The sequence below is a fragment of the Gorilla gorilla genome, chromosome 21, assembly GCF_029281585.2.
Source record: "Gorilla gorilla gorilla isolate KB3781 chromosome 21, NHGRI_mGorGor1-v2.1_pri, whole genome shotgun sequence".
NCBI lineage: Eukaryota > Metazoa > Chordata > Mammalia > Primates > Hominidae > Gorilla > Gorilla gorilla.
Window position 1 is genome coordinate 30,228,093 of NC_073245.2, and position 16,490 is coordinate 30,244,582.

General features: G+C 43.4%; 1 protein-coding gene across 16 annotated transcripts in view; it reads left to right on the top strand.

Annotated features, from left to right (window-relative positions):
* Positions 1 to 16,490, top strand: part of CFAP61 (cilia and flagella associated protein 61) — a 306,901-nt gene that overhangs the window by 171,827 nt on the left and 118,584 nt on the right. For all 16 annotated transcript variants that reach the window (XR_010132305.1, XR_010132306.1, XM_063702312.1 and 13 more), the window contains one exon: positions 3,714 to 3,841. Coding sequence is in view for 14 of the 16 variants with exons in the window: in XM_063702312.1 (XP_063558382.1) it covers positions 3,714 to 3,841 (128 nt within the window). In the remaining 2 variants the exon portion in view is untranslated. The remainder of the gene's footprint in view (positions 1 to 3,713; positions 3,842 to 16,490) is intronic.

Consider the following 16,490-nt stretch of genomic DNA (forward strand, 5'->3'; position numbering starts at 1 on the left):
TGGTTTGTTTTATCTTGCTGGGTTACTGTTGATCTCTACACTTAAAATCATCCCTTTGTCAAGAATCGCTTGAAACCGGGAGGCGGAGGTTGCAGTAGCTGAGAGCGCGCCATTGCACTCCAGCCTGGGCAACAAGAGCAAAACTCCATCTCAAAAAACAAATAATAATAATAATCTCTTTGTCTAAAATGCTAACCTAATGCCATTAGAAAAACAGAAATGTCTTGAAAGGATGTGGAGGTAAGAATTGGATTTCCCATCCATATTATTCTTGGTATGGTAGGGAGGTAAATAGCTTACAATTCGCCCTGTTTAATCTTTGAAATAATTTTCCATTATGAGGATCATTTAATTCTGTCTATAAAATGTGAGTCAAGAACTAGGGCTTTTATTTTTACTTTCTATGAAGGAAATAAGACCCAAAACAGAATCTCCAATGCATGGGACATTTTTTGGCAGATGTTCAGAGGGAGAAAAGGAAAAGCTGGCTTGACTCATAGGATCTTGCATGTCTGTTTTTCTTTCCCATGAAAACTCATAGTTTGAAGGAACATAAAGGAAGAAAATATTCTGCTTTCGTTAAAAAAATAACCTGTGCTTCCTGCTTCTGTGCAAAATAAACCCTTCATAAAGCAGCAGAAGCCATCTTCATTTACAGTTGTCACTGAAGGATGTTTCCAGGCTGGGAAGAATTTTTTTCAAGGCATTTAAAAACCGTCTGTACTAATAAAAGAAAAACACGATTTTTTCAGGTCAGAAGACTTCATCATACCTGGCGATGGATATGTTTTTAATTAAAACCTGGGCACAAAATTGGGTTGACTATGAATCATTGTGATGCCTGATCACTCTCCTGAGACACCCACCATCATTTGTACTGGTTGCCGGCTCTTGACACCGGAGGCCACTTTGTGTACTTAGCAGTTAGAAAGGTGATGTGTGAGGCCCGGCAGCTGTTGGTGTTACAGCTATTGTGTGGGAAACAAAAGCCATTCTGTTCTGTTCCCCAGCCTGCCTTTGTATCACTGATACAGGAGCTGTTTCATAAATGAGGTATAATTCTTTACTGGAGAATTTCATTACTGCCCATGTTTCAATGTTAGCTTACACTTCCAACAGCAGAGGGGAATGTCTGAACGTATCTCCTTTTGAAAAGAATCTTGGCTTCTGACCTCTGTCAAGATGCTTGCATTTTAAATCTGTTAACTAGACCCTGCGATTAGATGCCATCATTACAACACATATGCTTCCCACCTTCCTTGCTCTAGACCACCCAACCTAAGGCTGGCTAGAGTGTATTTGCTGTCAGCCTGCCTGTCTTGGAAATTAAGCAGAGTACAGTACACACTGGCACCCAGGTGAACCAGTAGGAACTAGATTTCTCACACAATTCCTCATGGATCTGTGCTGGGAAATTCTCATAGAGCAAATCAGAACTGACGTTTATTTGAAGAACATGCACTTTTTCACCCAAATGGTATATTTATTATTTTCATTTAGAAACTATATCAATCTAGGAAGTTTTCAGTAGCATATAAAAAACAAACTGGCCTAAACAATCAAGGAAGTGCAGTGGGCTGTGTGGTTCTTCCCAGCCTTCATCCCTCCCTGGGCTGTGTCCTTTGCTGTGTGATTTTGAGGTTTCTCCCTCTAAAGGTGAGTATATTTCCCTAACTCATGGATGTTGGGCTCAGCTACATGACTTGCTTTGGCCAGATTTTAAAAGTATTGCTATTTTCACTTACCTTTCACTTTTCTGCCATTACCACGAGAAGAACATGCTCTGGCTCTCTTGCGTCAAATAAGAGAAATGTGAGGCAGGTTTGGAATCTGCAAATTGGAGCCAGACCCAGCTGAGTCCAACCTAGATCAGCCTACTTCCAGCTGACCTAGAATTGCATGAGCCAGAATAAGTGACAGTTGTTTTAAGCCAATGCATTTTGAAATGGTTTCACAGCCCTATTGTGGCAATATCTGACTGATATGTATTGCTTATATAACTGAAGAGTCCAAAGGTAGTATGGGTTTTGGGTAGGGTTTGAAAAGAATTCCTGTTCTATTTCTGTGTGATTCTCTTGGGGCTTCAACCTGGGATGGTTTCCCTCTTGGCATGATGACCATAGCCATTTCAGGTTTCACGTTTACACCACGTGCCATCTAGAAAACAAGAAGGCTTCTCTTCTTCAACTATCATGCAAAAGTCCTGGGCTTCACTCTGATGAGGTCAACTTAGGTCACATGTGTATCCTGACCCAGTCACTGAGGAAAGAGAGTGGGAGTATGCGACTTGGTTTACGTGAATCAGTGTCCCTCTTGAAAATGGGAGTGAGTCCAATCTCTTCCGAAATCTGTGTTGTGCCAAATTAAAGGTGGGAGTTGTAGGGTGGAACAGATGTTGAGAGGTACAAGCAATGTTAATTATGGAGTCTGAATCTCCCACTTTTGTTTTAAATTTCTATCAATATATTGTTTGGCTCAAGCCATTTTCCTTCCTCCATGTTGCTAGGCTATCTAGAGACAGAGAAATGGGATTTAAGCTCTAGATCTGAGATGTTGCCTTTAAATGGCAAAGCATATGGCCACACCCATACCCCTACAGTACTGGAAAGTGGGTGGGAACCCAAATAAGACTTTACCATTATTCTGTCAGACTTCCAACTCCTGGTATCCCAGGGTTTTAAGAAAATCCAAAGCAGGTTTGACCTATCAGAATGTGGAGATTTCTGATGTAGAGGATGAAGTTAATGCTGATGTAATTAACAGCATGGGATGAGGTGATAAGAATGTCTTTCCACTGACTTCTGGTCACCATTGTTTCCAATGAGAAGTCAGCTGTAATCTTTATCACTGTCCAGACACACAGTAAGCACCAAAAAATGTGTGTTGAATCAATGGATTAAAAATAGAACCAAGATCTTTTGGCACATATCCCAATGTTCTTCCAAGACTACTCTATCACTTCTTTGTAAAACTTTACTTTGCACATTTAATGTACCCCTTGCAGCTTCTGCAGGGAAGTAAATGAAATCAATGACTAATTCAGGTAATTTTTGTAAACATGGACATTAACATGATCACCAGTTACTTTCTGTGCTTCTAAGAGGCCTCCTGACTCTGAAGTATCTGAAAGGTTGAACAACCCTAATAATTGAATGCATTTTTGCCATTTAATAAATGTTTGCCATTTTACAAATATTATTGAGCATCTACTGTCCACAAGATACCGCGTTAAGTAAAGTGAGGGACAGAGAATTGAACATGAGCTAAAACTTGTCTTCAAGTACCCAACTAATATAATTTGTCACTCAAGGTTTCAGGGAAACTGTGGACAGAAGAAAAGACTTGGGACCTTTCATGGAACTACAGATTCTCAGGGAGTAGCTTGCCTGTCTCCTTGTAGTGTTACTTACTAGTTATCTCTAATCATTAAGGGTCTCAGTTCTGTATGAAACATCTGTCAGCATTAAGACAACATCTTGAAAACCAGCATTTTGATGTGACCTAGCTGGGATGTCAGGCATATCCACATATTCTTACATTAATTTCTTAAAAACATCTTCCCATGCATTTCATGGTGGCTATACATGGGCACTATTAGGTTTGTTTTGGTGGTAATGTCCTGGTTAGATAATTCTACATAATTGCAAATTTGAGGGTATGAACACTGCTACGTTTTCTTTGACTCCTTCTTTGTCTTCATATTTTTTTTCCAGGTGAGTTATGCTTTAAACCATACAAACAGAAAACTAACATTGGAACCTAAAATTACTGTCAATGCCAAGATCATTGTGGTTGGTGCATCCAGTGTTGGAATTTCCTTCCTGGAGACATTGGTATTTTGGTGAGTTGTTTTACTCTATTGATTGATTGGTTTTTAAATAATAAAAATTATCTTCCTACATCTGAAGAGAACACCATCAGAGAACAGACCTGAGATTGTTTGGTACTCCACACACCCTGCCTATGTGGATGGATGAATCAGTAGAAGAATATTCTAGATCAGGGGTTAGCAAACTATAGCCCTGAGGCCAGGCCAGGCTTGCCAACTGTAAATAAAGCTTTATTGGAACACAGCCACACTCATTTATGTGTTGTCTGTGGCCATTTTTGTGCTACAATAGCAGATTAGATGGCAGACTCCTCTGCTGAGTAGTTGCAACAGAGACCATATGGCCTTCAGTGCCTAAAATATGTACTGTCTCACCCTTCCCAGAAACAGCCTACTGACCCCTTTTCTAAAGGAATGTTTTCCTTACTGGCCAGATCACAAAAACCACCTGCAGCATTTGTTAAAGATGTAGATTCCAAGATCCTGCACCCAACTTAGAGAACCTGGACTCCTGGGGAATGGTCTAGGAATCTGTATGTCAATAGACACTCCACATAATCAGGCAGGTTTGGCAATGCGTTTTGACTTCATACATTACAAATACACTTTCAGAAATGGCATGTGGGCCAGGACCTTTCTTCCAGCCCTTGAATTTTGGATCCCCTGGAACAGGTAAAACCCTTCAGGGAATATGTAGGCCTGTGCATCTCTTCTGATGCTGTTTTCTCATCCCCCTCAAAGCACTAAACAAGGTTTCCTTTCAGAGCCCATTTTTCTGATCGGTGATGCTCAGGGATTTCCAGCATCCCCAGTCTCTCTCTCCATGTGCTCACTGAATTGAGCACCTCTTTAATAGAAAACACCCTGGGTTAGGGTCTGAGAGCTCGGGATCGTGGCCTGGCATCATCAGCACCTAACATGGAGCCCTCAGTGTATTGCCTAGCTTCTCTCAAACTCGCTGTCTTCATTTATTTTTTTAAAAGTATCATAGATGTTTTAAAACCCTGACTTTGGGAACCACAGAACCCTGAAATAAGAGTCCAGTTTTTCCAAATCTTTTGTTCAGGATCACATGAAAAACTTTAGCTACCATTCAAAACTACAGGTGCTGAGAGGTAAGCAGGAGATGGGAAAATGCAGCCTACCATCACTCTTCTGGAAGCCAGCAGAGTTCTTAGCTCAGGACAGGTGGGGCCTTGTGAGGGGCTGGGTAAGCAAATGGATGGAGGAAATGACCCTCAAAAGGTGTATGTGCCTGGTTAACATGGAGACGAGCTAATCCCAAGTGGTTATTTTGCTCATTTAACATCACATTAACCAGATAAAAAAAGAATTGATTTTTTCACTTTCTAGCTAGTTTGTTCAGTTCTCCAGAACATACTCTTAGGTAACTAGAAATAAATTGTGAGTCATTACTGAAGTTAGTAACAGAGTTCATGTGCTTTGAATAATGTGGTCAGTCTGCAGCAATATTTCACTGCAAGCATGAAATGATGAGAAGCACCTAGGAATATTCCATTCCCAGGGTATGCCACGTTGTAGTCTGAGTGCTTTACTTGTTCTGATGGGTCTCTTTCTCGAAAACTTTTGAACAGCAAGTTTTATGCAACCATTTTCGAATGATGAATTATTAAGGTGGAGCTGTGAAATTATAGCAGTTAAGAAGTTATCATAAACAGGTCTTAAATCTTAATTCAGCTATATACTTAGTCATAATGTTTTATTTAAATGATTACATTGAGACATATACAAGTAATTTTCTTTTTGTGGAGTCAACTTAGATCTAATAAAGACAAGTATAAATTTTGATGTAAGTATTGGGCCGATTAAATTTCCCAATCAAACAGAGCTTTTTAAAGCATTCTAAAATAGTCATAATTCTCTATCATCATTACACAGATTATGTACACTAAAAATAGACTGGTATCAGTTTACGGATCTCTAATCCTTAAGAGAGGAAATAGTTTTCTCATTATTTTCTCTAATTATTTTAAGTCAGCAATCACCATGGTAACCTACTGCGTATTTTACTTTCCCAGTTTAACTGCCATTTGAACTTAATTTTATACATGATTTGAGCTGAAATGAAGAAATACAGTTTTCACCCAACACTGACCACCAGTGAGGATTGAATCTACATTTTGGAAGCAAAATTTAGGAGAATCAGCCTCCTTGTAGTCTTTTTTTTGTTTGTTTTTGTTTTTGTTTTGAGACAGAGTCTCACTGTGTTGCCCAGGCTGGAGTGTATGGAGCAATCTCGGCTCACTACAACCTCCGCCTCCCCCCAGGTTCAAGCGATTCTTTCGCCTCAGCCTCCCAAGTAGCTGGGACTACAGGTGCAAGCCACCACGCCTGACTAATTTTTGTATTTTCAGTAGAGATTGGGTTTCACCATGTTGTCCGGGCTGGTCTCGAACTCCTGGCCTCAAGTGACCTGCCTGCCTTGGCCTCCCAAAGTGCTAGGATTACGGGCAGGGGACACAGCACCCTGCTGCCTCCTTGTAGTCTTGAGCTGCATTGTCAGACTCAGCAGGGGCATCATCGTTACTGGAAAATCCACTCGAGGCTCAGGACAGTAACCTGTTTCTCCAGAAAATCTGGTAGTTCTGTCATCTGACAACAAAACAAACACAACTTTGTTCTTGTATCATTTCCATGCAAGAAATTATAAAACACATTTGGTCTCCTCTTCAAAGGACACCAAAAGCAGTTTGTGTAAATTCCTATCCTTTCTTCCCCAAGTGCTGAGGTGCTACTGGAGAGCTGAAGTGCTTTGCCCAAACTCACTACCTGATATACCCTAGGATGTAAGCTCCATGTGATGAGGGAATACTGTGGTGGTGTTCTGACTTTTTATTTTTTTAAGTATGCTATTTTATCTGCTAACTGTGTGCAGTTAATCTGCACAGACACATCTCCTTGTCTGTGGTTGTCAGGCCTGAGTCCTGCGTCTTGTCCTTCCTAGGAGGAGCCTGTTGGGCCCTCCAGCACCGGGAGACATGCATGGCAGGCGTTTTCCTGGGGTGTCCCAGGATCCCAGTCTTTTACTTCCCCTGCTGTCCTCCGTGCCCTCCTGCTCCTGGCCCTGGTGATCCCCAGCAGAGCCGAGGAGCCAGTGGCCCTGCTCTCAGAGGCTTCTACAGTCTCCCTCGGCCCTGCGGGAGACCTCCAGGGGTGGAGATGGGCAGGGGCGTAGCATCATCCAGGGTGGGGTGGGCTCAGCTAATTGGTTCGCTCCCCCCTTGTCTGGTGCACTTGGCCTCTGAGGGGAGCCCAGGAGGAAAGGACCCAGCCTTCTTTCCTGTCACCTGCCCAGCCAGCGCAGGAGCATGTGTGTTTGTGGCAAGGATCAGGAGCTGGGCAGGGCAAGGCTAGGGCCGTGGGGTGGTGCTCTTGCATTGCAGGGCATTGAGGAAGAAAACACCAGCTTGTACTATGGGGTAGAGGGCCGTGAATTGGAGGGGAAAGAACAGATCTTAAGACTGTGTGTTCTTCATAATGCCCAAGACATTTAAGTGATAGACTTGGATTATTTTTAAATGACTGTTCTTGTGATTCGTGGGTTGTGTTCATTTGGCCACCCTGTTCTTTGGGACTGAAAGTTCCTGGCTCGGACACTATGATGTCACATGTGCATTTTCCTTCTCGGTGCTTCCATTAATAAGACTATTTAAAACCTCCAACCACTGGAGAAAGCAGAAAGAACCTGGCCTCAGCTGTTAGCCCACCTCTGCTGCCAAGCAGTGTTGCAGCCCTGAGGGAGGAACTGTCCTCATTTGTGCTGAAGGAGAGTCCCAGCAGGGGCCCCCAGGTCCTGCCAGCCCGAAGGCGCCACCACGGTAGAAACTCCACAAACCCTATCAGGGTGAGATCTGTAAAATGAACTCACTATAAAGTGAACTCCTACCAAGTCTAGCATTGCTGAACTCCTCAACTGCAGTGCTTTGACTCTTTCAGGTTTCCACAAAGATATTCCAGAATCATTTTTTTTAATTACGTAAATGCTATAGCAAAATAGAAAAAAAAAAAGAAGAAGAAGAAGAAGAAGAGAAGGAGCCGGAACCAGGTGTATGCACCTCTTTTCTGTTTCTGCATCCTTTCACTCCTGGTGAGGCACGTGGACCAGCAGCATTGATATCACCTGTGAGTTCGTTAGAAATGCAGAACCTCAGGCCCTGCCCCAGTGTCCCAAACAGGTTTTTTTCCAGAATTATGCAGAACAGCATCTTGACTGTCTCCTGGGCCTGCGTTCATGGAGCTGAGGCAGTTGCTGTCCTCTTCTGTTTCAGCACGAGTCTCTATGCTTCAGTGTTTTATAGTATTTACTCCTAATTATGGGAAAGTTCCTTTCTAATCCATTATTTTTAACTCTTTCCTAATTTAATCCCGACGTAAAGAATCTTTTGAAGAGCCTGTAATGGCACTAGAAAAATGCTTACTGGAGTCATGGATGACAGTGACTGAAAGCAGCCCAGCCGGTGTCCCCGCGACCCTCCGTGTGACTAGAGAGAAACACTGATTCACGGGAAGCACCGGTGGGCACTGGAAAGCCCGGGTTCCCCTTGTCTTCCACTTCCACCACTCAGAAGAGTTTTCTCGAAAACTGACCAAATCATCCCAGCAAAAGATGCAGCCTCAGACTTTCAGCCTAGACACTGATCCCCTCATCTGGTTGAATGTGTCGAGGTGACTAAGAATAGCTTGGACCAAGCACGGCATGTTTCTAAAGCTGCAATTGTGGCAATGACCACAACTCCTGTTATCGGGCCGTGCAGTTCCGCACAATATCCGGCACAGCTGTGGGCTCTGGCAGCAGCCAGCCTAGCGCTGGCGGCTTAATTAGGCTTTTTATCTTTACATTTGTCTGAGGACATCTGAAACCTTCAGTGTGGCCTGTCACTAATTAGGTGACTAATTAAATAGTCAGTGCTTCCTTGCTGATCTCAGAGCTCAACCACAATGGACAGGTTTGTGATTGTGACTGCCCGTCCTGTCGGTCTCTGCACGTGTGTGCCTCGCAATTGCCCTGTTCATTGCGCTGTGCAAAAACAGCATGGGAGCGAGGCCCAGGGCATGTGCAGGGCCGCCCTCCGATGTGCCCAAGCAGCAGGCAGCACGGACATCCACAGGGGGGCATATGGGAGATGGACATCCACAGGGCATACGGGACATCAGTTCTGGTGCAGAGGCTGGTCTGGTGGCCAGAGCAGAGGGGATGGTGGAAGGAGCTTTACCTGTCAGGCTCAGAGTCTCAGTCTCCCCAGGCAGCAAGAGTTGACATTCTGCCACCAGAGAATAAGGATCCAGAACTCACCCTGGTGTCACTAATCACAATGGGGTTTCCTATTCGACTCCAATATTTAAATGTAATTAATGTTAAATAAAAGCACCTTCACTTACTGAAATTATTCACCCCTGCTCGTTTCAGTATAACTTATCTCCTCATACCCACATTAGAGACTCCCAGAACAAAAGCAAAGCAATCCACTTTGAGCATCATTAGGCCTTTTCGACGGGGGAAGATCAGCTTATTGTCCTTTTTTTGTGGGTGCTTTGTGATTCTTTGGCATTAAAGGTAAGTAGGAAATGCATTTTTCATGATCACACAAAGCACAAACCATGTACCTGGATCTGACACCCGCCTCCTCAGTCTTCATCATTTGTTATTGGATGATTTTCAAATAATGACATTGGTACCTGTCTTGGTTTGCATTCTTTCAAACCAAGCTGAAAACAAAGCATTTGGATACAAGTAGTTTATTTGGGAGTGATCCTAGGGAACTGCCTGAGAGCAGGGCCATGTGACAGGGAAGTGAGGATAGCCACAAAGCCAAAAGACACCCTTGTCAGTGGGTCCCCACTGTGGACATCTGAGGTCAGAGAATGGCCGTGGGCAGAGAGAGGCAGACAGGAGACCCTTTGCAGGTGAGCAGGTGGGTCAGGGTGAGGTGAGTAGGCCCCAGCACTATCTCTGGAGTGCCCTTATGGTCCCTTAGTTTGCTTAGTTTGTTCTGTTCTTCCTTGTTAATATTCTTGAAGTTGCCTTTTACTGAAACTTTGGCATAGACGATGATGGAGAAGAAGCAAGGGTTAGGTAAGAAGGCTGTGGGGAGAGGATTTTGTGGGTTTCTTGCAGTTCTAAAGAGGACACAGGTGTACTATCAGAAAGTTTTGCTGGAAAAGAGATGGCATTTAAGGACCTTGTCTTAGCAAATACTTTATTTCTACTTTGGGATGGAGATAAGGTTAGAATCAGTAGTTTTTGAAACATAGTCTGTGGCCCAGCACCATCAGCATTACTTGGGAAGCTGTCAGAGGTGGGGATACTTAGGCCCCACTCTCCAGGGACTGAATCTGAAACCTGGGGGTAGGGCCAGGCTCTGCTTTCCCAGCCCTCCAGGGAAGGCGGCAGGTCAAGGAAGTCAGAAGCGACGGTGGAGTGGAGAGGGCCCAGGAGAGTGATTCCAAAACGCAGAACTTCAGTCTCCTCACCTGTGCTGCAGGGAAGGCACCCAGAATCCCTCCTCACACACCAGCCTGAGCATACAGTCAGGTAGCAAATGTCAAGCATCTGTCCAAAGGCCTAGTGCTGACACTCGTTAGACGGACACCTCCCCACTAATTAAATTTGCATGTCTAGATCCCCATGGAAGCCTGCATTGACTTTCAAAGGCAGGAAGTGGCTGGGGAGCTGGAGTCTCCTCCACGTGGAGGATGCCCTCTTCCCCGAGGACTGGGGGAGCCGGAGGTGCTTCCCACCCGCAGCTGCATCTGACTCCTGGTGAGACGTTCCCTGGAGTCTGCAGAACATCCTCCTGAGAGACTCATGTCTCTCAGATATTTAATGGGATCATAAACGTCCTTATTAAACTCTCCCCTCCTTTCTTGAGACTCCCAAACTCTCAGGAGCCTCTCAGTTTTCTCCTCCTTGAACAGAGGCTCTCAAAGTGCCGTCCCTGGCCCAGCAGTATGGACATCACTTGGAAACTGTTAGAAATGCAGATTTTCAGGCCCCACCCAGACCTCCTGCATCAGAAACACTCTGGGAATCGGGCCCAGCAATGTTTGTCTTCACGAGACCTGCAGGGACGCACTCGGCCAATGCCACCAGGCCGATGTGGTCTTTACCCTTCCTGCACCATCCTCCCATCCCCACTTTTCTCATGGGCAGCCTCACTCCCAAAAAAGCAAAGGCATCATACACCCTCAGCTGTGCACCCTTTCCCACTTCCTCAGCTCTGCACCTGCCAGCCACTTTATTTCCTCCCTGTGGAGGGAGGATTAGGGCCGTAATTCTTTTATCTTGGCGCACAGAAAATGATGCACAAGAGGATTGAGGGAATAAGGACGTATCAAACTGCCCCCCAACTTACAGCATTTGATGTTGGGTGGAAATTTGGAAGGGAAGCCCAGAAAGAGCCCCGCCTGAAAACACAGGCATGAGGGCCCTCCAGTAGAGGTGACAGGTGGTCCTCGTTGCTGGGGAGTGGGAAGACCGTGAGCCTCTGTGTGAGACCCAGAGCAGGCAAAGCCATCTATGCAGCAGATGGCTTCTGGAGACCAGGTTTCTCTCTAAGTGTACTTCTCTGAAGATAATGCCTTTCAAACAGATAATCCAACACTTACCAGTATAGTAAGACATAGGCTTGAAAAAAATGGTTTGAATTCTCCTTTTTATTTTAAGAACTTGTGGTGGAGGAAAATGTTGTGAATCACCTTTTGAGATTTTAGGGTTAATATTAAGTAACTGTTTCTATAAGCAACAGATTGCAAAAGTTCCAGGCTCTACAATTCTGCACATCACAGCCACTTGGATAGGGATGGGGAGGGTTGTACAAATACAGTTTCCTGGGACCCTGTTCCTGGAGTTACAATTCAGTAGGCCTGGGGTGGGTTTCAGGAATATGTATAGTATTTTTAATAGAATCCCCAGGTAATTCCAACATGCAGGTGGGTTTAGGAGCCATTTTTGTAGACATTTGCTCAAAATTGGCAGTCTCATCTATAAGGAAACCTATTTCCCCCTGTAATTGCTCATTGTAACTAACTTGTTTTTATGGGCTTGTTTTCCAAACCACATTTTCTAATTCTTAGTGAATCATATAACTCTAAGTCACATCATTACTTTGGGGCTTACCAGGCCTAATTTTTAAGTTATTATTAACATTATATAGCTGAACCCATATTCATAGTATTAACATGCTAAATTGGACCTAGCAGAAAGCATTTCACGAAGTCTCATGCTTAAACTATCACCATTAAGAAGGAAGGCCCAAGAAGAAACCTGCCCATGTGGTGTTAATAAAGCCTTGCTAATAGCCAGCATTTGCCCAAAACACAAAGCTCTTCTTCATCCTCCCCCACCAGAAGTGATCCCACTGGATTTTGAATTCCCATAATGCTCCATGATTCCATCCTTAAGGAACAAATTGATTTGTGTCTTGTATTTTGCCATCTCTCGTGTGCAAGGGCTTTCTGGCTTGTCTTTGATAGCTGCCATCTTGGTATTTACATCTGGTATGTGCTCAGTATATATAAACACATGCTTAAAGTATAAATGTATAATGTTTTTACTTCCTAGACATAGATAAAAACATCATTAATCATTTCCCCTAAATTATAAAGGAAAGCTCAATTTCATTTTCATCTGTTTTGCCAGAACTCCCAAATTTTATTCTTATCTTTTCAATTGACATTTCAAGAATGGCATGCATTTTCATTTTTTCAGTAAGGATTTATGTGTTTCTTTTGTGATACATAAGTTTTTTATCTGAGATCCTGAACTTCTACCTAGCCCCTTATCCTGGCCACCACGCCCCTCCCCTGCCAGGTCCCCGAGGACTCCAGAGAGCACCCAGGGCCCTCCAGGCAGACACTTCTACCTTAGTGTAGGGTCCAGTGTTGAGTCACACCCAGACTCGGTACCTTACGAGACTTGCTCCTTGCCCCGTTTCTCCAGGTCCCATCCTGATTCCTACAGGAGCTCCAGAACCAGGGAACTCTGACCCACCCAAGGTGGAGCTGGGCAAGATGGCACCCAAGAGAAGAGAGAAGCAGGGTCAGGGAGAGAGCTTGTAACCTCTGTCTCACCCCACGAACTGCCCACTCCCTTCTAGATGTGTTCAGAATCCTCCATCCCACACCTCCTCTGTGGATCTCTCTCTTCGGTCTCCCCCTGGAGGTCAGAGTGTGTCATGACCAACAACTTTGTGGCCATGGATGCAGCTGCCGTTTAATTTTTACTAACAACAAAAATGGATTGAGTACTATTAACACACTCGAACAAATACCCCGTAACTCCTTCATATCACCTAATACCAGTCCGTGTTCAGTTTTCCCAGTGGTCTTAAAATTGTTCTTTTACAGTTAGTTGGTTTGGATAAGGATGCAAACCAGGTCCAAATACTGCATTTGGTTAATGTGCCCCTGAAATCTCTTTAATACTTAACAGTTTCCTGCACCTTCCCCGTTTTCTGAAATTCATTTTCTTGTTAGGTTCTTGCATGTTAGAGAATTTAAGATGAAATAATACAATGTGTGGTGTTTACTCTAACCACAACAGTGTTGGTGAGTATTTTCAAAGCAGCACAATATTAGTCATTGCTAAGCTTTTTTCACCTCGTGTATATTTAAAATCCTCCAAAATAAAATTTTTTTTAAATAAACAAATTAAATTAATGGCTCAGGACCTTGTCCAAAAGTCTCTTATGATTTAAACAGAAAAAAATATTGCTAAAGAAAGTTAAATTTTTTTCAGGGAAAAACTGGTAGATTCTCTTAATCTGCTGTGTACTTAACAATAAATATTTTGTGTGGATTTGTTTTGCCTCTGATATTGGAAGTTCACAGAGCTCCCAACTTCTAAACTCCACCTATAGTATTTTATGGCATGTGTTGTTGTTAAGACTGAATTAAATCTGAGTTATTTTTTAACTAGTAGAATATGTAGATAGGTTAAATATCTATCATGAGCTAGGATTTATTTTCATTGGCAAATATTTTTGTCACTGTTTTGAACCATTCAGAAAGCAGAGGTTTTAGTAAATTAAATTGAAACATTTAGATCGATGTGGGATAATAATTTTTTCTCTACATTATCTATTTGTTCAAATAACAGCATTAATTAAAGCAGTTAATTAAATCACTTGCTTTGGTTGCCTTTGCTATGCCTGCACCCTGCAGACACGCACAGCACACACAAAATCAGCTAGAAAATAACTAGCGATCGCCTAGCAGGCCGACATGTATCTACTGCCCAGAAGGGTAAGCACCATGAAAAGTTTTATGTTTCTTTTATCATGTTCACAATAAATTGGCAATGTGACCCTCTTTATTTGAAGGATAAGGATGTTTAGACCTAATTTTGTAGCTGTCCTCCTGAAGCAGGGAATGAAACACAATACCTTTTACTTATTTCCCTGGATACCCTAATCCCTCCCTGCTTTACAAGTATCTTTGAGCTGTTCCTCCCTTTGTATCCACAGCAACGTGAAATCCCCACTGGAATTATTTGCTGTGAAAATGCAGGTGCCCTTGTTTAATGTTTCATTGGCTTGAGCACTTAACTTGAAACTTTTTTTTTTTCATGATATGGTGACCTTTGATTTTGGAGCTGAGGGCTCACGGTGATGTTAGATATTGTTTATATACATTAAGCCAGCACCATTAGATCTGAGCTTTATCTGTGGTTCTGCTGTTCCTGCCATTTCATCGAATGCATGCCCAAATCCAAGCTGTACTCCGTGACCCACTGTTCTATTTGAAGGAACTTTTTGAATATTCATAGGCGATCAAATTAAAAATCAGTCTATTAGACTTATATATTATAAACTTCATGACTTTAGACCAGTACTCTTACATAGTTATAGATTTAAGAAATTAAATATTTAGACACTGCTAAATCGGATTATAGAGAGAACCATCACAGCAAAAATATGAGGTTGGAGAAAGAAATGAAAATGCTGGTGATATTTTCATATAAAGTCATGAAAGGGCAGGGAACCTTCTCTGAATAGCAAGGAGGCTGATGTTACAAAGAATGTCGGGGAAGTTTGCTTAGGCCCAGCCAGAAGGACCTTTATACCACACTAAGGAATTTGGGCTGAACAGTTTGGTAATAAAAACATTTACCATTTATTGAAAATGTACTATGCAGAGGCAATATTTTAAGCATTTTACAGACAATGATGCATTTAATCTTCACAGAACTCCTAAGAAGCATTAGGTTCTAGAGCCACAAAGAGGTCAAATAACTTGCAAAGGTCAAAAAGCTAGAAGTGCTAGAGCTGGGAGTCGCACTGAGGCAGTCCGACTTCTGAGACCAGGATCTTAATGAGTCTGATCTGCAGCTACCTTGGTAAAATCTCTACCAAGAACAAAGGTAGGGATTTTAAAACCGGAAACCGTTGAGATTTTATTTAATTTAAAAAGAGGTTTCCAGTAGCTGTGTGGAAGATGGGCAGAAGAGAGAGACTCAAGCCAGAGAGACAAACCCTCTAGACAAGATGGTGAACTAAGGCAGTGTGTTATAGGAGGGGCGGGTTGTGGGGGCATTCAAGAGATGTGGACAAGGTCAAAGTGATTGGACATGGTGGCCAATGTGGGTAGTGGGAAGGAGCCTGAGACTGGCTGCCAAATTCCTAGCTCTAGAGGTGGTTAGTTGGCCAAAGCTTTGATGGAGATAGAGGAGGAGTGGGATGAGGCGACCAAGAGCTTTGTTTGGGCACATATTAAATTTGACACCCCTCTGGAGCATGCCAGTTAGGGCTGATAGGCATTTAGAAATTAGATTTAGAGCTCAGAAGAATCACTGTAGTATAGTACATTGTAGTAAATGTGTAAGAGGAAGTCCTGGTGGTGGATAACATCACCCAGGGAAGTAGGCATGAAGCTTGGGAAGCTTGGCTAGGGAGAAATGGACAAAGGAGGAGGAGGAGCTGGTAAAAAAAAGCAGTCATGAAAGACAGCCTCAAGACAGTGTTGTCCCAGACGGGAGGTTCTGTGGCGACAGCTCCTGGGGGAGGCCTCCTGCATGGCCCCAGCTGTCACTGTTTCCTCCAGCCCTGCTCCTTTAGGCCCAGGATCAGTGATGGCACCCACTGCTGCTAGACCCTGGGCACTCTCCTTCCCTCTTTGTTCCTGTAACCCTGCATACACAGCTGCCTTCATTCAGTAAGACCTTGTGGTGTCCGCCATCTTTTTTTTTTTTTTTTGCCTGGATCCTGATTAATAAGGATCTTCTCATATCCCCAGCTCATCCTTCCTCCATGAGTCAATGAAAATAGAGACTTCTAATTGCCTCCCAGTATTCATTCTGCACTTGGTGACAAAACCCTGGGAACTGTGGTTCTTTGAAACATCACTGTGTTTTCTTTGAAAAACTACATTTTCCAGACTCCCTGCTTCGCCCTGGCCATGTCACTGAGTTCTGGCTAGGTAAGCAGAAATGTGGGACTTTCAGGAAGTCTCCTTAATAGGCAGCACTCTCTGCCCATTTCTCCTTCCTCTGCCTGTAATGTGGCTGTGATGGCTGGAGCTCCAGGAGCCACCTTGAACCTGAGGTGACCCTGAAAATGGAAATCACACATGGAGAAGCAGAGAAGCAGGTCATGGGCCCAGCTGCCTAGCTGACTCTGTGGATCCGTCCTATCAGCACGAAACT